The sequence below is a fragment of the Melospiza georgiana genome, chromosome 2, assembly GCF_028018845.1.
Source record: "Melospiza georgiana isolate bMelGeo1 chromosome 2, bMelGeo1.pri, whole genome shotgun sequence".
Classification (NCBI taxonomy): Eukaryota; Metazoa; Chordata; class Aves; order Passeriformes; family Passerellidae; genus Melospiza; species Melospiza georgiana.
Window position 1 is genome coordinate 44126235 of NC_080431.1, and position 25193 is coordinate 44151427.

General features: G+C 33.8%; 1 protein-coding gene across 2 annotated transcripts in view; it reads left to right on the forward strand.

Annotated features, from left to right (window-relative positions):
• KLHL1 (kelch like family member 1) overlaps positions 1 to 24755 on the forward strand; it is a 185851-nt gene extending 161096 nt beyond the window's left edge. For both annotated transcript variants that reach the window (XM_058045329.1, XM_058045330.1), the window contains 4 exons: positions 3596 to 3758; positions 17034 to 17246; positions 21377 to 21548; positions 22538 to 24755. In XM_058045329.1, the coding sequence (XP_057901312.1) occupies positions 3596 to 3758; positions 17034 to 17246; positions 21377 to 21548; positions 22538 to 22597 (608 nt within the window). In that variant the 3' untranslated portion in view covers positions 22598 to 24755. The remainder of the gene's footprint in view (positions 1 to 3595; positions 3759 to 17033; positions 17247 to 21376; positions 21549 to 22537) is intronic.
• Positions 24756 to 25193: the final 438 nt, after the last annotated feature.

The window sequence follows — 25193 nt, forward strand, 5'->3', positions numbered from 1 at the left end:
CCAACAGCATTATTCTTCTGTGCAATTTGCTTAGTGACAAATAAGAGTTCAAGTGTCAGCTGGAAATAATTATTTTCTCATTTATAAACAGGAAAATCCCATTCCTGTAGATATTTTTCAATATCTACAATCTGAGTGTAAATATAGGTGGATGTATATTATTTTGCGGACAGAGATGACAGAAAACAAAATTATGTACTCTGACATCAGTATACTAGGTTATACAATGAACATGAAAACCTGTCTCATGAAGTTGAAATGAACTCTGATCTTCTAACACACTGTTCAGTATCTTGACTACAAAAAAATGAAAAATCTTATCTCAAGAGACCAAGAAGAAATTGGCTGCACCATTTAAAAAAATAAAAGGCATATAGAGTTCAGTACCTTTGCTCTTTAAGGAGGAGGAATTCTACAGTGTGGTAATAGTATTGGAACCCTGACATTTCAACACAGACTACTTACAATGAATTTTTTTTCTTCTATTAAACCAAATGACCTGGAACATTAAGAAAAGAGAATAGTCTTGCTTCATCAGTTTTACTGGAAAATCTTTTGCTTTGTGATCTTGGGGAATGTGTCCCTTAAGATTTTGATTGTGGTGCTGCCATTAGCTGTTATCATGGAGTGTTCAGTAATTTCAGTCAGAGAAGAGGTGCACTGCAATCCATCCTGCATAAGGAGGCTACAAGGAATACCTTTGGGAATACCTTTTAGTCCATATGTGTGATATAAAAATCACAGACATTCTGGCATCTAAGCTTAGAATGAATCCAAATGCTTGAATTCAATGTTTGAATATTGAATTTTTCATATAAGACACAGTCCCTCTAATATAAAATATGTATTTATATACTTACTTGGGCAAGATGATTACATTATCATTACTACTCATTAGAATATTTTGAAACATTTGATTCAAGCACTGCCTGATGGGGAAAGTAATTACTTCTGTGTAGCTTAGAACACTGCCAGCCTGGCTTCTTAGAAAATATAAGAATCAAATGTGGGGTTTCATAGATAGGTTGGTCTAAACACAGGTAACAGAGATGCAACCCAGCAGATGCAACAGTTTGTGCAGCAGCTTCCACAGAAGGGCACCAGAAACTACTGAGGGAGGTATATTGGTTTCTGCAATGGGTAAAAAATCAGTAGGATCTGTGCATCTCACAGGGCTTTATCTGCATTGTATAAACTCAGAAAAGTCATGATGAGAAGAACAGAGAAGCCATTGAAGACTATTTTCTGTATAAAGTGCAGTTACTCAATGTTACTTTTCTCTCTTTGCAAAAGAAATGCAGAGAGAAAGTAACATTACATTAATGCAATGAACTTATCTTTTTTCATTGTCATTAAAAAAAAATAAAGCTCCATGAAAATGCAGGAAGAATGGTATTTTGATTAAGAGGAAATCAAATTTCCTACAAAAAGTGAATTAAATAATTGTAATGGCTTAATTTCCAGCAGGAAATAGATGAGAATAAAGCTCAAATATGAAGGACTTGAAATAAAATCATTAAATACTGAATGAGATAAAAAGAGTAATTGAGGAAAACACTTTCTATCCTAGTGAAAGTGCAAATAAGTTATCTCAGGAAATAAAAGCTGGAAATTTCAAAATTGAAGAGATGTGATTTTTATGTGCATCATAGATTCCTTGTGAAATTCACTTCATAATAATATAACACTGCTTATGTGTGAAAGTGAGAGGGTTTGTGTTTTTGTCTAGACACCAACAATGTGTACATGTATGTGTATAAAAACGTTTACCCTTCTGAACTTCCTTTGAATATGATTCATTTTTTATCCCAAAAAGAACTTGATTTTCTATTTAACTTTGCATTTAATGAACAGTATATGGATGAAAAAGCTAAGGGGAACCATGTTTTTTATAGCAAGCCATAGTAAATATTTTTTTTACAATGTAAACCTCATTGTTCAGGATTTAAAAATATTTAAAATATTAAATACTAGAGTAAATAAAAATCACATCCAAACTATATATTTTAGCATATAATCCCATAATTTTTATGTGACCACTGTCACATCTTCCCACATACTGGTTATGTTCTGAGATTAAATAGTGAGCTATATGAATCATTACTTCAGATTAATATCCACTTTAATATTCTGGAGAAATTATAACTGGAACATGTGATTGAAAAGAAAGAATTTCTAGGCAAGGCAATGAAAACAATTGGAGAATGAGTTCTATAGAAAAAGAAAAGGTTTAGCTTTCATTTGGAGGAACACTTTTCTAAGGGTTAGTAGGCTTTTTTAAATTATTTTCTTTTTTAAGTTAAAAAATATTGACAAACAAAAATCAACATCCAAAGTGCAGAAACATTTTCTGTGAACACTGGCATGAAAAATATTCACATTGATAAATATAGTTTTAAAGTAAAATAAGCTTTTAATGAATTAACTTTCTGAAATGAGACAAAACATTCCTACATGGAAAGTGGAGACTTCACACGGTTGAAAATTAAAGACAGACTTTCCTGCAAGAAAAAAACAAAGCCATTCTCTGCAACTTTAATGATTTCTTGTTTTCTGACTTTTTGATGAGTTCAAATTTGTGAAATGGAGTGAGGATAAAAAAGACTTTGCCTTAGAAGCAGGACTGGATTTAGCCTGAGATTTTTCAGAGCAATGTTCATTTGGGATCATGGATTCATAGAATGGAATTACTGAGTTCACTGTCTTGTAACAAATGGTGCTTAGCTATATCTTATTTTCTAGAGCCTTCTAAGCTTAACTGAAGAGACCGTGAGATAGAGAATTCATCAATTCCTTTGACTGGGTGATTCAAACTGTTCACAGTTAAAAAATTGTTTCTTATTGAAATATGTTCAACTTCAGTTTTCACACGTTACAATTTTTTTTTCAGTAGATAAAAGAATACTCATATGTTCGTTAAATTATTATAATATATCCAACATTATTTTTCTGTGAAGGTGTGTGGCTATTTATTTTTCTTTTTTGATAGAATGAAACTGAGGAAGCAGCTTAAATTTCTCAGTCTAATTACTTGCTCAAGCCTTCAATTGTCTTTTTTGATTCTGTACCAGTCCATCAATCTTCCTGCTACTGAAGAATTGTTCATTTTCTTCTATGTGATTGACGAAAATGGTACAAAAACCAGACTTCAACTCCTCTAGAAGCAATTCCATTCAGTGAAATCCCCCTTAGGTTGACAATAGCGAGAGATCTACCAGGTATCCAGTCCCTACGTTATTGTATGCTTTACTGCTATTCTAAAGAGCTAATTCATGTTCAGAATGTTATGAGAAACCAAAGGGAATAGAGAAAGCTAAGAGGATCATATCATTGACAGGTTATTCTCTGAAGCAAACACTCCTCTCAAGAAATGAAATTAAATTTGTTTGACAAGACCTGTTTTTCATAGAGCCATGTGGAGTGGCATTAATTTTATTCCTGTCTGTTGATTCTTAATTAATCAAATCTCAAATTGGTACTTTCATTTTGAATATAAAAGTTCATTTGTTGGTTGTGTTTTGGAAAAGTTTTTTATTTTTTACTATTGACAGAGGAAACACACTTTTATCTTCTCTCACTTTCTCCTTCGTTCTAGGAGTTACAGTGCTTGAAGGGCCTATTTATGCGGTGGGAGGACATGATGGTTGGAGTTATTTGAACACAGTTGAGAGGTGGGACCCTCAAAGTCAGCAGTGGACATTTGTGGCAAGTATGTCAATTGCCAGAAGCACTGTTGGAGTAGCAGCATTAAATGGCAAGTGAGTAGGGTGTGCTTGCACAATTGAAACACTTCTTTTGAAAACTAATGAAGCTTAATTGTCATTGCTTTCCCTTATTAAGTTGCGGTGGCATTGAATTGTTCCAAAGAAGATCAAATGGTCAAAGCTGCTTTAATAGCCCTCTTACTCTGAAAGAAACTGGTTTCGGTGGTGCACAAGCCATGCAGCAGACTAGCAGAAACAACATCTAGAGAAAAAACCCTGGAAAATTTGATCTGAAGTCATGAAGACCAGCATATGATTATGGAAATATATTCCAGCTTTGTTTCTCTTGCACAGCTGACCATATATTTAATGCTTCCCAGTTAAAAGATACTCAATCGAATTTCTCATGACTTATATCAAGCACTTTTAAATAAAAAAAGATGTTATTTGTGTCCAAACAAGGTAGGATGGACACCAAAGAAAACTGAAAAGTAGTGGTCTCCCTGCAGCAAGTAGAAATGTGCCATTGATTTTTATTCTTTTTATCTGAGTACTCATCTTTAAAAAATATCCAATATGCCAAGAACTGCAACTTGAAAACCTATTTAAGAACCTTTCAAATTCCCAATGCTATTCTTGCTACATTGCCTTTCCATACAACTGACATGTGCTGCATTCCTCAGGATAATGGAAATGGATATCTCATTGAGAAACAAAATGTTGGGTTTAACATTCAGCAAAGGAAAAAAGTTTTTCCATTTTAATATGGAAGTTCTGAGGAATTTTTTTTTTTGGTTATTCATTATGATTTCTTTCTTCAACAGTGAATTAAATAGGAAATAAATGAAATGCAATAGATGCTTGTTGAAGTGAGAGTGCTACAAACTATTCTGCATGTGTATCTCTCACACTGCTTTGGGCACTTTACATAAAATGGATACTGGATGCTAAATATTTCAAATGTGAGTTTCTTAAAAGACTTGAAAAAGTATAGCCAGTTCTTGTGTTCTCACATTAAAACACAAAATATTGTGTTTTAATGTGAGAAACCATTCCATTTGTGATTTTCCATCGCTCTATAGTTGGTTGAATTTGTTTTCCATTTAAATTAATCTTAAGCAGAAAAATGAATTGGCTTATGATGGAAATAAAAAAACTTCAAGCTTTCATATTCTGATCTCATCAGGCTCTGAGTGGGGAGATGGATTTGTAAGTTACCTCTTATTAGTTCCTGATGTATTGAAGTGTTTCAGAAGGTCACTTGTGTAGACCATGCAAGTAAATTATCAATTATTTTGCTGCTCAAACAAATTGAAAGCAATACTATCTAAATTCAGCAAAACAAGATGCACAGAAATGAATGCTTTTTCACTGAAATACATTTTTTAATTTAAACTGAAATTCTTATATCAACATCTTTCCTAAAATAGGAAAAGGATTGTGTCAACATGTACATCATAAACTAATTTGAAAAACATTTAATTATTAAAGCAATACAATCCTACTGAATTTCTCAGAAATTTAGAGATAACTACCTGAAGTTTGGGATTTTTTAAATTTTAAACTTAGTCCATTTGCCAGGGCTCTTTTCTATACTCATGTTGCCTCATTGCATTTAGAAGTTGCAGTGCTATTTTCCCCAGGAGGGCTTAACGGAGTATCTTCACCTCCCCACACAAAGGTCACCTGGTTGTTACCTCCACATTTCCCAGAGTAATAGGATATAATAGTTACTATCCTTCAGTGAGGAACACAAGCAATATTCATTTTCTTAAATGTCTTAGTTGTAAGGAGAGCTAGAACAACTAATAAAAGATAAAGGTGTTTTTTGAGATAAAAGAAAGACACATAACAAATTTATTTACCAGAATTTCAACAGAGCAATTTATCTGGCGCTACATATGAAATAAATAATTAAGATGAAAAAACGGTGAGTATTACAGGGATTTGAAGAAGAAAAGGACTCTATTCAATAACTAGGATGTCACAGTAATCCCTGGAATTCTTTACAGATCTGTCCTGGGTTAAATGAGTATAACAGCAGGAGCAAGCTAGTTACATTACTAAACCAAGTGGCACCAAAGGGAATAATATCATATGGTTCACATTGGCCACATGAATACATGATGGCCAAATGGCCAAATTCATGTTGGCCACGCTAATTTGGATGATCTTAAGAAGCAACACAAACAGTATATTTAGTAGTATATGTGTGAATTAACAAGCCTTGTGTTTGAATAAAATTAATGTTAAGAAGTAAAAGAAGAGGTGAATAAAGCTTTGTATGCTTTTATACAGAAAAAGAACAGAAGAAGAAATCGGGGGAATAAAAGGAAATGCTACTGAAGAATGCATAAATTTTTATGAATATTGGAAATATGTTGTCTTAGTGTGTGGAATTCTGGTCATCCATATCAAAGGCAGTTCAAGTGAAATTGCAAAGGCTATATAATGCATACCATGACTATCAAGAATGCACGCCATACAAAAGAAAAGCCGCAAAACTGATACAGCTGGCAAAGAAACATGCACAAAATAGCTGCAATTCAGCTGGGAAAATAGAGATGAAATAAAAGTAATATGGGGACAATAAGATGGTGTCCACAAACCTCTCATCAGGTTCTAAACACCTGTTTATTCGTTCACAAAAAGGGTAATGTTATGTTGTTTTATCTAACACCAAAGATTGGAATCTGAGAATTTTCCTTTTCAGTGATATTTTTGCTTTCCCAAGTCAACAATAAGTTCCAGACACCACTAACAATGTTTGCTGAGGCTTTGGAGACTCCATCTCCTACATCTTCACTTCTTTCCCATTGTCAAACAGTAACACAAAAGTGGAGTGTGTTATCCTTACTATATATAAAAATTATTTTTAACTTGATGTCTTTATCAGTTTTAACCATATTTTGCTAAATATAGGTGTTGTAGGACTTGCCATGACTGTAGAATTTCCTAGGATAAAATATGGTCAGTAATTCCTTCTGATATGGAAACAGCATCCTCCCTTCTGCCTTGTTACTGTTAACAACCCTGTTGCAGATACTGGAAGAGAAAGAGTGCATGAACTTCCTCAGATCAGCAATAGATATGGCTGTTAAATTACTAAATGTGGGATGGAAATCTACATTTTGAAAAAAAAACCTGGTAGAGAATGGTGTTTTTTATATGCAGATAGTGAGTCAAAAGTTGGGATTACTTATTTGAATCTTCTTTGGGGCTCACATAAGTGGTGTGTAAGTAGTGTGCAACTTATTCTATATAAGATCAGCATTCTACAGTTGTCAGCAGATAGTGCTGAAGCAAAAGAACTACTCTTCAGTATGAGTTAGAAGCACCAAGGAACAAAAAATGTGAAAAGGTATATATTTGCCAGAAACTTTTTGAAATTATCACTTAACTATTTCAAGGTTTTCTTAATTTCTTGATTTTAAACTCAAGAAGAACAAAAATCCAGTCAACACCTTCAAGCCAACCAATACTAATCCTTTTATTAACTTAAAATGTAAATGCTTCCAAATTTATAGCTAATAACATAGATATTTATTATCCTTCTATTAGAAATTCTAATACATGAGCTGCTCATTCCCTAAGAACACTAAAGCTTTCCACTACTTTAATTTCAGTACATATTTAATGCTAATGGTGTAGTGCTAAGTGAAAATGAAATTTAGTTTACACACTTTCATCAGGAATACATACTCCTCAAAAACATTCTCTGTATCATACAGATTAGTGTTATTCTAAACATTTTTGTGTCACTACCATAACTGAAGTTTTTCTATATTGCCCTATTATATGTCCACAAAGACTACATTACAAAAATATTCCTTAGTTTCTACTGCTATATTCAAAATTATCAATATTTTTTGAAGCAACTGTACCTTTCTGCCATGAAAGTCCGGCCCTTTAGTCTTGATCCCTTCAATGATTATCAGTAAATCTATGTTGCAAAAGCATAAAATGCTCAGCTGTTGATAGCATCCACAGACTGACTTTGAATGGTAGAACATCACAGCAGTGCCAAAAATCATGACTTTGACACACACTGGCAAGAAGCTCAAACTCATGCTAACATCTTGTGGAGTCAAGAAAAAGGAGTCCTGTCCTTTATTGATTGCCACATACTCAAATATGTTCTATAGTGAGCTTGGTCTCTCCCCCTGCTGCTGGGGTTCTTATTAAATACCACAGAACACCATTGGTATATGATAGATGACAAAAAGCAAGGAATTGTTTAATCTTAACTTTTAGAAATACAACTGTGCAAGTACTCTTTTAAATAATATTTTACTTTTATTTGAGGAAAAGTAAAGTTCTGTAGGTGTTTTTTTTTCTGAAGGAAAGTAAAAGAGCAAGGAGAAATGCTGCAAGAAAATATTATTCCCCATCAATATCCATCTGACTGCTTACCATTTGGTGTCACAGGCAAAATAGGCTTGACTTGGGGAAAATTAATGCAATTCATTAGTAATAAAAATAGATTCTGGCTCATGAGAAGCAACCCCAAATTTTAAATTGCCGCTTTTGTTCCCCCCTTTTCCCAGGCTCAATTTATGTCTTATATCGCATTATAGCCCCACCCCTGACTGGTGCAGGGGGATGGAAATGGGGGTTGTGGTCAGACCATAATTCTCAGACCCTTCTCTCTGCCCTCCTTCCTCACACATTTCCCTTGCTCCATCATGGGCTCTCCACGGGCTGCAGTCCTTGGGGAGATAACCTCCTACTCCAGTGTGGTGTCCTCCATAGGCCACTGTGCCTGTGACTGGTGATCATCGTTAGCAGGAAAATGAAATGCCAAGACTACAGGCAAGATACATAAGCTGACCCAGAGATATTTTCCTTTACAGGAAAAAACCCCTAAGCATAGATCCTCTTAATCAAATCCAACAGGTTTAAAATTGGAGTTATTTGGCAAGGCTCATCTCTCTCAATCAATTATGTTGGAAAAAAGTCCTTTTTCCTGTTTGCCTGAGACACTGATTTTTTTTCATATTATTGTTGAAATACAGTCCAACATGAAAAAAAAAAACAACACTTTTCTGGTTGTGTCCTTTAAGTAATTATTTATTATCAATTGGTAATGTCAAATTTTGTCTCTTATTTAACTGCAACAGATAGAATTTATATCAGATTCTACATCCTATTAATTCTGCATAAGTACTGATAGAATATACTAATTTTTATTTTTAAAAAATGCATTTGTATATACATATTTATTATTTTTCCTTTACATTCATGACAATTAATGCGTTGCATTTTCAATTTTACTAGTTAGGTAGAGAGACTTTAATAACTGTGCAGCTTTGGGATTTTTTTAATAGTTATTTATCTGTTTATATTCGGTTACATTCATTCAGTTCCACCACTTTTGCAATAATTGGATTTATTTAGTAATGGATTGTCATAAATTAGATTATTGGTTTGGCAGTGCTTTCCCAGCTATTCTCTGTTTCATTTTGAAAGGGAAACACAAAGCTGCCCAATAGAGATGTTGGCTTATGCACAGTGGAATGTTTTGTGTTCAGGCCATTTAATGAGAAAAACTGGAAAGAAACTTGTGTTATTTAGATCAATATTATGTCTGCTGTAAATAGCAGCAGTTTAGTTTAACATGTCCCTTAAAATTATTATGCACTATTACAAAGTAACTAACTATCAGAAAGTTTAGCCTGATGAACCTTAATTTTAAAGAAAAGTAGCAAAATTCAAACCAAATTAGTGTGAGCACAAGAAAGGTTCTCAAAATCATCTTATAGGTAGTCACTCACCAGGACTATAATTGCTTTGAACTGACCTAGGAGAGACGAAGGTTAATAATTCCACAAAGTCCTTAATAGTAGTTCAGTGTTGGGCATGAGAGAATTAGGAATGTATTACATTCATATAACCACCTACAAAACTTGATTGTATGGCTGATTATGGCCTCCTCCAGGAGTTCTGCTCCTTTGGCTTTCATGCATCATATAATAAACTATCTGTGGCATTTTCTCTTAGCAGAATCATTAAGGCTTATTACTAATTCAGTGCCCTGCTCTGATCTTTTGTGCTTTTGCACACAAGTTCATATTTTCTACATGGGAGTCTCATGCAGCTCAGTGACTCTACCATTTAATTCAAAGTGCATTACAGTCTCTCTTTCTCAAGCAAGATTTAACTTGTTATTTCGCATCCAGCCTGTAAAGAGAGAGAATCTGCACAGGTCTACTTTTCTTTCTGTGGGTCGAGGCTAGCCTTAAAAAGATACAAACTAAGTAAATTTATATCACTCTTATAAGAGAAAAGCGAAATCATGAAGCTTTACTGAAATCATGCATCTTTAATGTAAAGCCACTATTTTTTCTACAGTCCAAGGCAGATGCATATGCAGCTAGGACACTTTCCCCTTTAGAAGCTATGTCATTGGTAGGAGACACAACATTGCTTATTTGCAGAGTGGGAACTTGATGAGGCTATTTTCTCTGGCTATACTGTGGCCAGGGTCCCAGATGCTTGGACCACATTTCTATTTTGAATGTTTACTGCTCATCTACATCTTTTAGATGCCCCTCTCTTCAACCCTTACCCGCACAGCAAAATTTTCAGACTAGCTGGCTGTTGACTATTGTACAGCTGGAATGACTGTAACTTGTGATTAGGTCTGTCATTCAGGTTTTATAAAAAGAAACCATTTTTCTCTACTACATAATTCCTTTTTTTTTGTCCTGTAAGTTTTTTAATGAATTATGAATTCTACATAAATATGCATATGATCTAGTGTGGTATGAATTAACTTGGACACACATGTTGCTATGCTATTGCCAAAGTTCCATACCTTGTTGGTGATTTCTCATAGACATCTCCTCACAGCACTGAATCCTTCTTCTGCATAGTACAGCCAAAAACACCAACTCTCTCCTCACCCACCTAATCCACTCTTTTATATCACTCATCCTTATTAGACACAGCTGTGGCCTGTTAAGACCAGGCCTGTTCCTAATCTTTGATAATTAGTGCAGCTGCAACTCTTCAGGGGCGAGATTACCTTCAGCACTATCTTTATTTTCTTCCATTCTATCCCTCCACACATGCATGGGTACTTCAGGCCAGACAGACATAGCAAGTTAACTTAGTCCTAATACATGGTAGAAAAAGGCAGTGGTGTCACTCCATCTAATATAAGCTTTTAAATCTAATATATGTGCCAGTCTAGACAGTAGGAAGCAGTGTGGGTAATGCCTAGGAAAATCCACTGCCTATTTTTCAAATGCACAGCTTCCCCAGTTAAGCACAGATTTTTTTTTTTTTTAAACTGGTAAGCAATGACTGTTTTCTTTCTTGTGGTCAAGACTGCAAAAAGTATTAATATCATATATTGTTTATTATGACTAAAGTTTAGCTTTTCATTATTATCTGTAGCAGGAGATGGCGTATGAGAATCCGAACCTGTCTCACATGGTTCTTGGCGCCTGTGTGCTGGGACAGGAAGGAAGCCCTTGTGCAGTGCAGTTGGAGCAGTCTAGAGATCCTCCCACACTGAAGATGTAGGCTTCAACTTAGACTACGCACACAGACCTGTGTACATATGTTATTCCTGTGTGTTATAATGTATACTCACATACTTCCTTATTTCCACATGTGTGTCATCTGGAAGGATATTTAAATATACACATCTGACTGAAATTAAATAAATCTAAATATTAATTTAATGCTCAACTAAACACCTTTATGGGCAACAGGCATTACAACAGCTGACAAATACCTACTGTACTCAGCAGAATAGAATGCAAATCCATCTCCACTCTTAACTTCCTATTTTTCCAATTTGAAACTTGATTAACTTCTTAATAACTAATATTTGGGTAAGATGAAATTTCTTTTGACTCAGTAGACTATCTTCAGATAAATCTTGCATTATTGCTTGAGTTTGTTGAACAGAGAAGGGTTTGTTCATTGTGAAGACCACAAGCTAAATGACCTAAGGCTTTTTTGCAAGTCAGCCATAAAATTGCAATGCATGGATAATTTTCATACTTCAGCAAAGACTAGGGAACTGCTCAAAATTATTAAATAAAGGAAGTATTAATATGCTTTCATTGTGTTTTTAAGGCTGAAGTAACAATTCAGAATTTCATGCCAAACTAACAAGACAAGAAAGTATGACCAAAACTACTACCTTTCCCATCAGTGCCATTTTTTTTCTCATAGCTTTTGTTGCTTGAGGTTTTCTTTGCTCTTATGCCTTATTGGTCATTCTTTTCTATTCTGTAACTAATCCATTAAAACTAAGAAAAATACCTTGATTGGCATACATATGGTCATGGAAGGAGAAAAGAAAATGTTTTAAAGTGCATGCTTTCTGCCCACAATATTGTCACTAACTACAAGCAAATCACTATATTAAGTGTGATGCAGATATTTTGCATGCTGCTAAATTACAGCAGCGCTTTTTATTGCCAAAACAATTCATGCTGTCACATATCTGCTTTCATCTATACCATCTACCTGACCAGACAGTATCTCAAATTTGCCTTAAGAAATTATTAGCTATTATTAATGAACTTCGTGAAACTCTTTTGGAATGGGAAGAATAACAAACATACTTCAAAGACTAGCTCACCAGTTACCAGCCTTAGAATCTTTTTGGTTGAAAATTTTTTCTCTGTTATTACTATGTTTTCCTCTAAATGTACTTTGGCCTATAAATAGTTTTATAACTTAATTTGAATCCTGAGAGGTTATTTCATGTTCTTTTATGACAGTTTTTATGCTGCTGCTGTATTATAAATATGATGTTTGTTAACTTCTGGTTTAAACCAAACTCTTTTTATTCTGTATCCCACTATGGGAAAAATGAGACACATATTGAAATTATTCTTCCTCAACTGTGGAAACTACAAAAAAGTGTAGATATTTTAAAATATTATAGTCAAAATCATTAAATAAATGGATACTGAGACCAAAAAAAGGAAAAACTCTATGATCTAAAATTAAATTCACAAAGAAAATTAGTATCATAAGTATTATTGCAGTCTAGAGCAAAGTAATTCTATGGATTCATTAAAAATTCTTATTTAATGACAGGTTTACTATGCATCTTGATAATAGAGTAAATAAAAGTCCTCGTGCACATGCTATAGCAAATGATTAATTTAAAAAGACTATTTTGCCGTACCTACTTTATAGCCTAATAAAGTCAAGAACATTCTTTAACTGGTGGAATCTACATTGAGCCCATGGTCTTGTATAAGGAATGTAGCCCATATAATTCTGATTACAGTTAAAATTGCGTGAAACAAGTTCTTTCTATTAGGAAACTAAAATTTCCAGTGTAGGAAGTCAAACTTTTTCATAACAATATTATCCATGCAAAGGGTGTTTTTGTCTCAATATTTTATGTCACAGAATCATAGAAGGCCTTGGGTTGGAAGGGACCTCAAAGATCATTGAGTTCCAAATCCCCTTTCATGGCAGAAACACCAGCCCTTAGAACAAGTTCTGAGGGCCCTCATCTAACTTATTAGTAATTACTGCTACTACTACTACTAAGTAGGAGTTCAATTCCAGGAACTTACTCTATAACTATATATTTTTCCATTTTTGGGGGATGAAATTCTATTTTTTATTTACTTCCCTACTGCATTACAAATGCATGAAATAACCTTCCAAATTTACACACAGAAATAAGACTTCATTAATGCTTTCCATTCACAAAATTTTTGTATTCTCAACTTTTGCCAGTGAGCTACATTGGCTTAATCAAGGCAGCATGGATAAATATCTCTCTCTAGGCCAGGTATGGACTGATTCAGCAATACAGTAGTCCAGCACCGATGTAAGTTATTTGTGACCCTCAGTCCTACAAAGGAGACATCTTTTGTGCCAGAGTAATTCTCTGCTGCTCTTTCAGACACACTGAAAGGCCAGAAAAGGGTACAAAAGGGTCTAAGCAAAAGGCTGGATAAGGTCTTTGATATTCAGAGCGAAAGAATGTTGAAAGGGAAAAACCTCATTAAGAAATGCAGAAAGGGCATGATTCAACTGGTTTCACAAGCCATACCCACCTCACATCAAAGGCAATCTGGTCTTTTGAGGTTGGCTTGTCAAACTGAATTTAAAACTGTCTTTTCTGAGTAGTTATCAAAGGTTTGTAGTGACAGAACTGAGATAAATGCTTTTGATCCAGCTGGTCAGGATTTCTCCTAATGTTTCCTTACTTTGAAACCTCTACTTCATTTTTCTAGCCAATTATATGTATGGTTATATATATACAAATGTTCAGGAATCTCTCTCCATCTTAGTAAAAGAAGTGAAAAAACCCTGAAAAGACAGAAGAGGCTGAGCTTGGCCTAATTTCATATCTATGCACAGTGTCTGAATCAGCTGAAATGTAGACTATTTAGGAATAGAAATCTATAATATCTCCACAGGCAGAACTTTCACTGTGGAGATAAAAATGATCAGTACTGGATGCTTTCTTTTCCTTGCTGGTCTTGCTCTCTAAGGAGGGATATATGATTATTATTTTTATAATAATTCTAGTTTTGATGGGATGAAGAGTAATGAAGAGTAATTCAGTTAATTCAGAGAAATACATGATATTTTTCCCTATAGAAATTATATTACAAATTTTTGACAAGCTGGACAAAGCTGAAAAAATTGTTTAATTTTAAAGTCATCTAATAAAATAATACCCTAAGCTCTAAAAGGGGAAGTAAGACTACTAAATAGCTTTAATTATAAGGATTTCAAAAGTTTCAGATTCCTGATTCAGTATCCTGAACATTCCATGCTTTTTGCAGAGCTGTTCCCCAATCATTTTGTGCCTTTGTGAATACAGATTTGGAAATTGGTTGAAGACTGGAAGCAATTTCTGACTGAATTGTTCAAGCTCAGCCACAACCAGAGCTTTAAACAGTTACTACTTTTTCTTGTCTGAACTATTTTTATTTACTCTTGCAAAATTAAAAAAAAAATTATTCCTTAGAGAAAAAAATAGAAACATAATCAAACTCTAAAATGTTAATTCCAAAATATGATTGTGAAAATGAATTTTGTTCTGAATAGCTGAGAGCATTTTAGCAACAGACTAGGTGGTCCGAATGACTTTTATCAGTTACTTACGAACAGCATTTGCTGTCTTTTTGCCAGAAACTCAAGAATGCCTTCAGCTATATTTTATTAGCTGACAATTGGAATAGAGGAATGAGAGAGAATATTTTACTTTCAGTGTGCAAATATCATCTTATTGATTTATTTCAGTTGAAAGATGATGGAATAAATAGGAACTTTTCATGCCAGAAAAAATACCAAATTGGTGGAGATTTTGACTAGGGGTACACAAGATTATTTGCACTCAAGTCTGCAGAAGTGTTGGTTCTTTGCATTTTTTAAATGGTGTTCAGTGTTTATGTGTCCAAATATCCAACAATCTCAGAAATCTTAATCATGGTTTATATTTTTGGGGATCAATTCACTTATTGACGTGTAGTTGTCTACTGGCTCCAGGGTGCCAGCAGTCATGTTTTTTTTCTGCTGGGTTTTGTACTGTACTATTTTCCATATCTCTCAGCCTGGACAGAATGTCAGCATAACTTAAATGTCACAAAAAATGTTTCATCACTGTCTATGGGTAGCTGAACCAAGTCACCATCTTTGAAAATAAAGATAAGATCCTTGCAGACACCTATATGTAAATGTTTATATTTACATTTATATTAATATAAATGCTTTTGCTCACATGTTTAAATATTTTCCGTGCTGTTCTTTAGGCTCAGATGACTACTCTGAGTGTAACAGCAAGTTGGACACTGTAGACATCCACAGATTAACAGAATTGGATGCTTTAATGTTGAGTTCATCTGTACATGTCTGATACTCATAGATAAAGTTAAATATGTTAGTTCTGAATCCAAAAGAAAAAAAAAAGTATATTTGCTTTAGTATCTCTCACAGAGGAGTATGGATTCTCCTGGGTGCTTTAGTCAGAGCACAGGTATGTCTGTCAGGCACTACCAAAATGTTCTCAGGCTTCAGTGACATATTTAGTGGTTGTACAGCACTTCCTTATTCATCAGCATCCATAGCAATGAAATGTAATGGTAAATGCACATTTAAATGGCTCTGAATTCATGGAGTGCTTAGGACAGTAAAAGCTTCCAAACGAGTAATTGCTTTGCAGAGACAGCTCTCACATCCAAAATTGCTTAGTGGTTGGACTTTAAAATAGCCTGTGTTTCTATTAGTTAATCTCCAGGCACTATATAAAAGGCAACAGACTGCAAAAAGGTTCATGTGGAATGAATACAGCATGGTATTAGGTGGAAAGAACAATCAGAACTATTTCCTCCTGGGACCCATTATAAACAGTAGAACAAAACAAGTTTCTTGCCTGCAGATGCTTACCAACACAACATCATCTTTGTTAAACCACATTTTTTATAATTTCAAGTTTAAAATACTCTTCAGAAGTTGTCCATGACTTTCCAACCTAAGTCTACCCTCATAAAACATTCTGATGAAGAAAAACAAGACACCGTGGTTGGGGGTTATCATTGTCTTGCAAAATAGACACTTTGCTTTTCGTGTGGATAAGAATTTTCTTCAGCATAAGCAAGAGCCTTGAAACTGAGGTAGTAATTTTTTAAAATCCATGTTTAAAACATAATGTGATAGTCCTCTCTGCAACACATTTCATATTTGATCTCTACTATATTCTAAGTGTAAAACTCATACTGGAAATGTGTTCCCATTGATAGATCTTTATGTGGAACTTGTTCAATATCAGATCTTGTTTTCTATATTTTTTGTGCTTCTTAATATTTTGATGCAGAGCAAAAACACAGAGAAACTATAATAAATTGGCTGCATATTTCTTCCTTGTCTGGATTAACAGATATAAGTTTGCACTTCCACTTCCATCTCATAGATGGTGAGCTTAGGCAGTGTCAGGGTTTGACACTGGCGCAATGCCAGTGTCCCCATGAAAATATATTCTCCCCTGCTTACATGATTTTTAAACCTACAGAGACAAACCTGCATGTCATTTGTGGTGCTGCTGACTGAATATGCAGTAAAGAAAGAATGAAAATATTCATTAGCAGAAAGAAATATTTTCCTTTCTCTTCAGGTGGACAAAATACTAAGTAGCACGTGAGTTTGGTAATAATATTGAAAACATCTGTGGTTTTGCCACTATATGAGATTCACATGGTTTCAAACCTAATGTATTTTGGTTTTTTCTATTTTCTGATGTCAGATAAAAAAACAGTTACTCATTGTTTTTATTTTTTTCTGCAATTCTGAGCTCTTGTTTGTCAACATTTTTATTTGCATGGACTTTCTTAGGTTATATTCGGTTGGAGGTCGGGATGGAAGTTCATGTTTGAGTTCAATGGAATATTATGATCCTCACACAAATAAATGGAATATGTGTGCTCCTATGTGCAAGAGAAGAGGAGGTGTAGGAGTGGCTACCTGTGATGGCTTTCTTTATGCAGTTGGAGGTCACGATGCTCCGGCTTCTAATCACTGCTCTCGACTGCTGGACTATGTGGAAAGGTATCAAATTGTACATGCATTTTTTAAATACAAAATAATATCTGGTAGCATTATTTTCTTAGCTTAGTTATGGCAAGTTTAAACAGTTCTTAACCCTAGAAATGTCTAGTTCGTTCTTACTTGAAAAATTCTATAAAGGTGTGTGAAAGACAATCTCTTTGAATCTTATTGTAATCCCTTTTTATTTACTATACTATTATATATTACCACAAACACAAAAACCCATTCTTTTCACATCCAATTTAAGTAATTTTAGGACACTATATGATGCATTGAAGGGTCACAAACTAAAACTTGTAGAGTTAATTTTTTTCCTTAAAATAATTTTATAACACAAAATTGAATTATATTTAGAATATTTTCTAACTCCAAAAACATAGCTAAGCAAATAAGAAATAAAGAACTGTTTAAGTGGTGGATATTCACATAACAATGGATTCCTTCCTTTATCAAAATTTCCACTTTCTAATGTGGTGATGTAAGCCTGATACACTTACAATACCTTGAATTTTGCAAGTAGATTTTCTACTAATCCAAGTATATCTAGCAGAGCAGTGCTAGATGAAGCACAGATGAAGTGATTAAAGCACTCAGTTTAAAGGTATTCTTCAAATTTTTCATGAATGTTTGATTTTTTTTTTCCTGTTTCTGAATGCTATAAAATAGAATAGGGAAAATATTCACTCCAAAAGTGCACAGATTGCAAAAGTTAAAGTAGGTATGCTTGAGTAACTGGTTTATCTTAACATATAAGATGGGATAATTTACCTTGTTATTTCTTTTCAGAAGGGCCTGATTAGATGTCAGTTATTTCTTCTGGTAAATCCAGTTTGGTATTCAATATTTAATTGAAAAAATATAAGTTAAAACTCCTTATGTTATCCATATGATTATGCTCAATCTTAGACCCATTGCTATGTCTACCATATGTAAGCAAACATCATTGCCAAATTCTTCTCATCTGCAACAGAGGGACATTTAATCAGGGAAATCCCCTGATGCCTGTACTTACAGGGACGATGCTTGTGAACCCCTCTTTATAAGGAGCAATACCAAGAATTTTCAATTAAATAAATTTTTATTAGGACTACTAGTGGCAGTCTTAATGATATATTTTCAACTGCTTCTGCTTATTGGTACTCAGAAGGGAGCTTTTATTTCATTTTTCATTCTCTGAGAAGAAAACCCTTCTGGTGTTGATGACAAACCATACTCTATCACATTTTTCTTTCTCAAGAGAGACTGCAAAGATCAGCTAGACCTTTCTTTATGCTGTTTTATGTACTATTGTTAGAGTGAAAATATATGGTATCCTTCATCTAGATATTTTTTCCACTGGCAGCAAAAAGAGTGGATGATGTAGTTCATCAATAGTTCACTTTGAGTCTAAGAGTTGAGACTAACAAACCAAAACTTGAAAGATTATAAACTTACATGGACTGGACGTGAGTTAACTGGTGGACTCCACTGAAATGTGAAAAAACTCTCATGGCCCTCACAGTGATAGTTAGGTTATAAGATGGCTGGAATGTTATTTAGTGTGTCTGTTTTTTTATTCCAAAATAATGCATCACTTCCAAAAAATAAAAGCTTTTCAATATCTTAAGAAAACAAAGAATAGTAAGTGATGAGGAGATCTATTATCTGAGTAATTTTATATCTCTCTGAAAGTTTTTCTTTCTGTAAATATTGATGGCCTGCTTTTTAACTCTGTTCTTCTTCAGGAATGAGTCTGCTTCAGTCATTTTGTCATTCTGATGCATACTGGTAGGATGTGCTTTATTCCAGTACCAATTTATTCCTGGAAGACTGTCAAACCAAACATAATATTTTAAAATTTATTTTTGAGGTTGTGCAAATATAGTGGAGGCAGCAGATAGGTGTTTTCTTAATGCTACTGCTTAAGTACTGCTCAATAGTAGTTAGGTATTGCAGTTTACTTCCTTGTAAGGTTGATTCATTTAGAAAGGATTTTGTCTAGATACAAGCATTCTGAAATAATAGTTACATTTCATTCATCTTCACAAGTTGGCAAAGTGCAATCTTCTGTTCCTTTTTAAAAGCAAAACAACTACTTCATCAGAATTATAAAATTTTCAAGATATTTTGGCAGGTTCCATAAAGCAGGTTTTCTTCCTCACATGTTACTTAAAACTTGACAGATGCTAAAAACATAGTCATTTGACCTATAGTTTTTTTCCCCCTTGTCTCATCTTGATTTCAAAATTGATTTCTTCCCACGTTTAGGAGCTTTTATCATAACCCTGTTCAGCCTGGGGCATAGCTAGTTATTATAAAGATGACATATACAGTTGCTTTTTAGCAGCAAAAAGGATGTAAGAAATCTCAGGTGTTTTCCTGGCAGTTGCAAAACCGACAAGTTCCCGCGCAGTTCTATTTCATTGACAGAATTGAGTTATAAGGGTTCATTTTAGCCTTGCATACCTGTTTATGGGAAGAAGAAGGAAAAAGAAAAGGTCAAATGATGATGTCAGTTTTATTGTTTTCCAGCTTTAACTTTTGCACCTCCTCACCTTGGTCTTTGTAATTTAAGAGGAGTGTATGGAGGAGTCTATTAAACATTTATTACCTTTAGGTAGGTGAAGATACAAGGCACACTGGTGCATTTCACTGGATGGGAAACTGTTTCAGCTAGAGGCATATGATGCTGTTGTTGAAAAACCCACACAGTCTTTGAAAAAAAAAAAATTTTTTTTTTTTTTTGGGCTTGTTACATGGTCAGTTCCCTTCCACACATTCAAGCAATATTTTGCAGTATTTTCCTCTAAAGTTAGGAAGACATTTATCATGTATCTAGATATTTGAGATTTTATTTTCTGAGAAGTCTCCCAAATGCCAAGATTGGCAGCTAGCGCACAAGTAGATTGTTTTCTTAAAATGTATTTACGTCTCAAGAACAATATGAACAAGGTCACAAACAATTCTTTTATCGTCCAATTTAAAAGTTAGATTTATGAACCAAAAGGCTATTACAAGCAAAACACTAACGTTGCTGTTTCAGTGCTTGTATTAATATATATATATAATATATATTTATAAAATATTTCTTTGTTCAGATATGTAGGACTTCAGACAGTATCCCTCCAAGGTGCTTATTGATAATATGACTTACTAAATTTAAGCAAACTAATAAAGTCGGGCTTTTTAGAGGCTTTGTAGACTGAAACTTCTTCTTTTCTCCACTGATCACATGATTCTATTACATAGTAAACTTGCTTAAGGACAGATTAAATTAATTCTGTTATACTGTGAGGCACTATTCTGTTTTAGCACTATTTGACATCTAAAATAAGGTATCCAGTGTAACCTAATACTCCAGACATCCTTGGTAAAAAACTATCAAAAGATAATTAATAATAATAATAATAATAATAATAATTTCTCGTTTATGCATGTCCAAAAGAGTTACAATGGAATGACTTCAGAAATTAAACAATTTTACTGTGTTAAGGACTATCTAAATGGAAACCTAGGTTAAATATTTAATTTTTAAATTACCGTCATTATACAAAAGGATTTTTACCCTCAGTTATAAAAATTCAGTTGTGATTATGTCTAAGAAACAGTATTACTTAATCTACTTGAGCAAATATCAGGAGGAAACACTAACTGTAATGCAGTTAAGCATTAGAATACATAAGGAGATTTTTACTCTTGTACAGTAGAGTTTCATAAATTGAAATATAATGAAATTTAATTTTAGAAATGATATTTCTAATCTTTTAGATGTGCTATGGGAAATACCCCACTTTAAATGTATACATAACAGATAAATGAAATGCTATAACCATCCATTCAGATATTGCTCATATCTTTATGGTCATATATCTTTATATATCAGATCTCTTTATGACACCCTATCCTACAAATACCTTACTTCATTCTAGAAGGTTCTAAGCAAAAGTTTCTAATCAGCAGCTACAGGGTTGAATTGGCAACACAATCAATCTGTATTTTTTCTTTTTGATATTAGGAAGAATTCTTTTGGATAGGATACTAAAGGTTTGGTTTTTTCCCCCCAGGAAAAAAGAACTATATGCAAGTGAATATCAACATGAATTGATGCTTGTCTTCTCTGCACATACCCAGTCTCATTTTTCTTTGCTCAGGTATGACCCAAAAACTGATACATGGACAATGGTGGCTCCACTGAGTATGCCTCGAGATGCTGTTGGTGTTTGTCTCCTTGGTGACAAATTATATGCAGTAGGTGGCTACGATGGTCAATCATACCTGAACACTATGGAAGCATATGACCCTCAAACTAATGAGTGGACACAGGTAATTGTAAAGTTTATTTTATATATACACATGTGCACATACACATGCATATACACACTTATATGTATGAATTAGCCGAGATTTCTTTAAACCTAGTGCAGAAAGGTTCATACTTCAGAATCGTGATCTTAAAATAAGCATTTAAAATAGGTGAGATATATTATACTCAACAATGCCCACTTCTTTTTATGATTGTAAGGGGGAACTTCTGTTGACAAGCTTGCATGTAGACACAAATGCTTTAAAGTTAGTACAGAAGGCCATATTTTTTAATCTACTATGAATTACTCGGAAGAGCATTTTTGTGATGTTCTGTAGGAGATACTAAATTAATTTGGGAATATTTTCTTTTTGCAAAACCACCAGTTCACATTAAAAACCATTAATAAACATGATTGGACAGGTAGTTTGGAGACATGTAAACAATGTTGTGATTTATACAGTTGCACCAATTACAGATTGTGGTTACATACATATAAACTAACTCTACTGTGATAGTTTCAGTGAGATTCAGTCCCCTAAAGGTTTTAATCCTTGTGTTGTCTTGAAAACTGTTTAAAATTGTCAAAAATATTTAGAATTAAAAGACACGTGAACCTGTTTAGGAATACTGGAACCATTTCTGTATATTCATAGCTTTCACCTTGCCTCAAGGACTAGAGTGGAAGCATCAGCCACAGTACAGAATACAGAACCCCCTTGCATATCAATTGTTCACAAAATTGATGACAACTCTAAAATTAATTCCTGCTTCCTGTTCTCACATCTTTCAAATGAAAGATGTCAGGTGTGAGTAAGCAATTTTAAATTACAATAGTAGCATAACGTGGGTTTTGTTTATTTCCAGCAATTTATACTCCCATTAGTTTTGACCATTTTAAAATAATTTTGACTCCGCGCTTTGACAATCTTTGCATGTCTTGCTCCTGTTTGGCAATCTTTTGCATGGTTTTTTCCTATTCAGTTAATTTGTGTCTGTTTTTCTGCAGATGGCGTCCTTAAATATTGGAAGGGCTGGTGCCTGTGTTGTAGTCGTCAAACAACCGTGACTTTGTCAGCCCTGCTTAGGATTTTACTGACTGTGAAATGATTATTTTTCTACGAGACAAAGAGAATGATAACTTCACAAGAACAAGGATCTACACAGTGAATACACTGTTGATCACAAACTTGAAGAACTTTGGAAGTGACAAAGATTAAGTATTTATGCCCTATAAAATCATAAAACTGTTCACAGTCAGTGAACAAGGGAAAAGCCCCAGAGTATTGTAGGCGTAAATATGTGAATGTAGAGTAGTAAGTTCGGGTATTGTTCTCATGAGTGTGTCCTGGAGAACTGGATAATCATGGGAAACCTACACAAAGAGTGGAAAGGAATATGAGAACAGTTTTCATGGCTGCAAGAGAACTGCAGAAACATGAAAGTTTATTTAATCAATTTTAAATTGTGTTTTTTAAAAGAGAAAAGTGGGTAGTAATATAATTATTTTGCTGTTCAAGTCTTGTCTTCAAATGGGTTATGGTCTTGTTATTTAAATGAGCAGTTTGGCTTTACTGAAAGGAAGAGGTCAAATGGTCTGGATATTCATAGTGACTCAGCTGTGACTCTAAAGCAGGAAGAAACACAAAACTAAAAGTAGACTTTTTTGTAACTTCAGGTTGTACCTCCTCACCTGTATTAATGCATCTTATAAATTAGTCTGTTGAGGGAAGCCTGTGTGTTTAATCAAATAATATAATGCAGTCCTGTGCCTGCGCTGGGGCTTTGTTGCAAATATAGGAGTCAAAGAAACAGTTACCTAATTCTTTTTTAATCTCATATTCAATTTAAGCATGTGGGCTCTAACCTCATTGTTTAATGCATCTACTGCATGTTGGAAGCTCATGACAAGCTGGAAAATTGATCCCCTTGTTTCGCTGCATCACGTTAATGGATGAACCATGACAAGAACAGTCTATAGAGACTCTTCTAACATTTCAAAAGGGCGAAAATTCCTACATTTTATTTCTCTCTGATGCTTGTACATACACAATTTTGCCTACTTAGAGCTGCAAATTTATTACTTTCCACTTGTGACTGAGAATAACTGCAAGTCAGAAAATCAGAATAAATGCAAGTGGAATAAGGAAAATTAGGCAATTGATCTAATAAATTTCATATGGTAAATATACTATTGTCATCTGTGCTTCCCTTTAGGGTTGATAATTTCTGCCAGTAATGATAGTTTGAGCTTTTGATTTGGCAGTAGATTTGGGGCTGATGCTTTCTGTCTGCTCAGCTGAATCAGTTAGAACCTAAGGACACTACTGGAATATGAAATTCTGCTATTCAGGGATGCACAGCTTCTGGGAACAGGGCACCAAATATACTTCTCTAAAGCCTTGCTGATCCTATAGGAAACAACTTATGGCACAAAAGCCAAAATTTCACAATCCTCTGTCACTAGCAATTTTGAGAAGGAATTCTGGTTGCACTAAAATGAGTTTTCTTAGGGGAAACCTCTGCAATCATTTGAGATGAAAAAATATGTAGAACTTCCATCTTGAGACATTTGATTTGAAGGTGTGTCTTTCCTTCTAACTGCATCAGTATGCATGGAGGTCCTTGTTTACTGATGTAAGTTGAATTGCAATTCTGAAGCCTAAGTATATGGATTTAAGTCTTTTAAGTATTTCTCTGCCCTAATTTGGAATCAGCTGAAAACACTTCAACATTAATTTTCCACAGCCAGTTGCCTTTTGAGTTGCAATTAGTCTTTCACAGACAAACATATGAATTTTTCTCCAACTACAAAAAGCTGTTGAATAGAAATGTTACCTCTCTAAAGATTTTGCTTCACATAAGCACAAGTTTTGGGGAACAAATGAAGAAGATTCTAAAATTATAACTGTAATTTAATATAGATATTGGCATTCAGAACTCCTACAGAGATAGCTAAAGAATGTAGAAATTGAATTTTAATTCTATTCCCAGAACTTTCTTTTGATTTCATTATATTAATATATAATAGAAATATTATTGCTCTACCTGTACACCAATTTTCAAAGTCGAATGATTCCTGTTAATTTCATTCTGTGCCAAATTTGTTTAAAGTGCCTTGATCATTATTTTCTTCCATTTATCCTCATTTCATTTTTGATTCTCAGTTTCCTTTTCTACTTTTTCAATTTGGTTTTAATTTGCCAAAAGGATTCTCATGTGAATTTTTTCAGTCTATTCCATTTCTCTTATTTTGAAAAAATAAAATTTGTTTTATTTTGATTATGTAAAATCTAGCCACAATAAGAATCAAAATTGGTGTTCATATTTATACAAGTGTTACAAGTTTCTTCTAAAGAGAATTTATGAAAAAATTTAAATCTTTCTTCTTTACTATTATGGTTGCTTTCACTAAAAATAATAATAGTTTACCTTTTCCTCAGAGAAAATGTCTTTTAATCCAAGTACTAAGTAATTGTAGTCTTGATTTCTGTGGTTCATTAAAACCATCTTATACTTTCTTATGTATAAGAGTTAAAACCACTTCTGATGCACTAAATTGTGCTAAACAATGTTAAGTTTACTTATTAAGAAAGCCGCTGTCTTTTCAAAAAACCGGTAAACTAGTTCATCTACCATGATTTATTTTCTCTCACATGATTTCT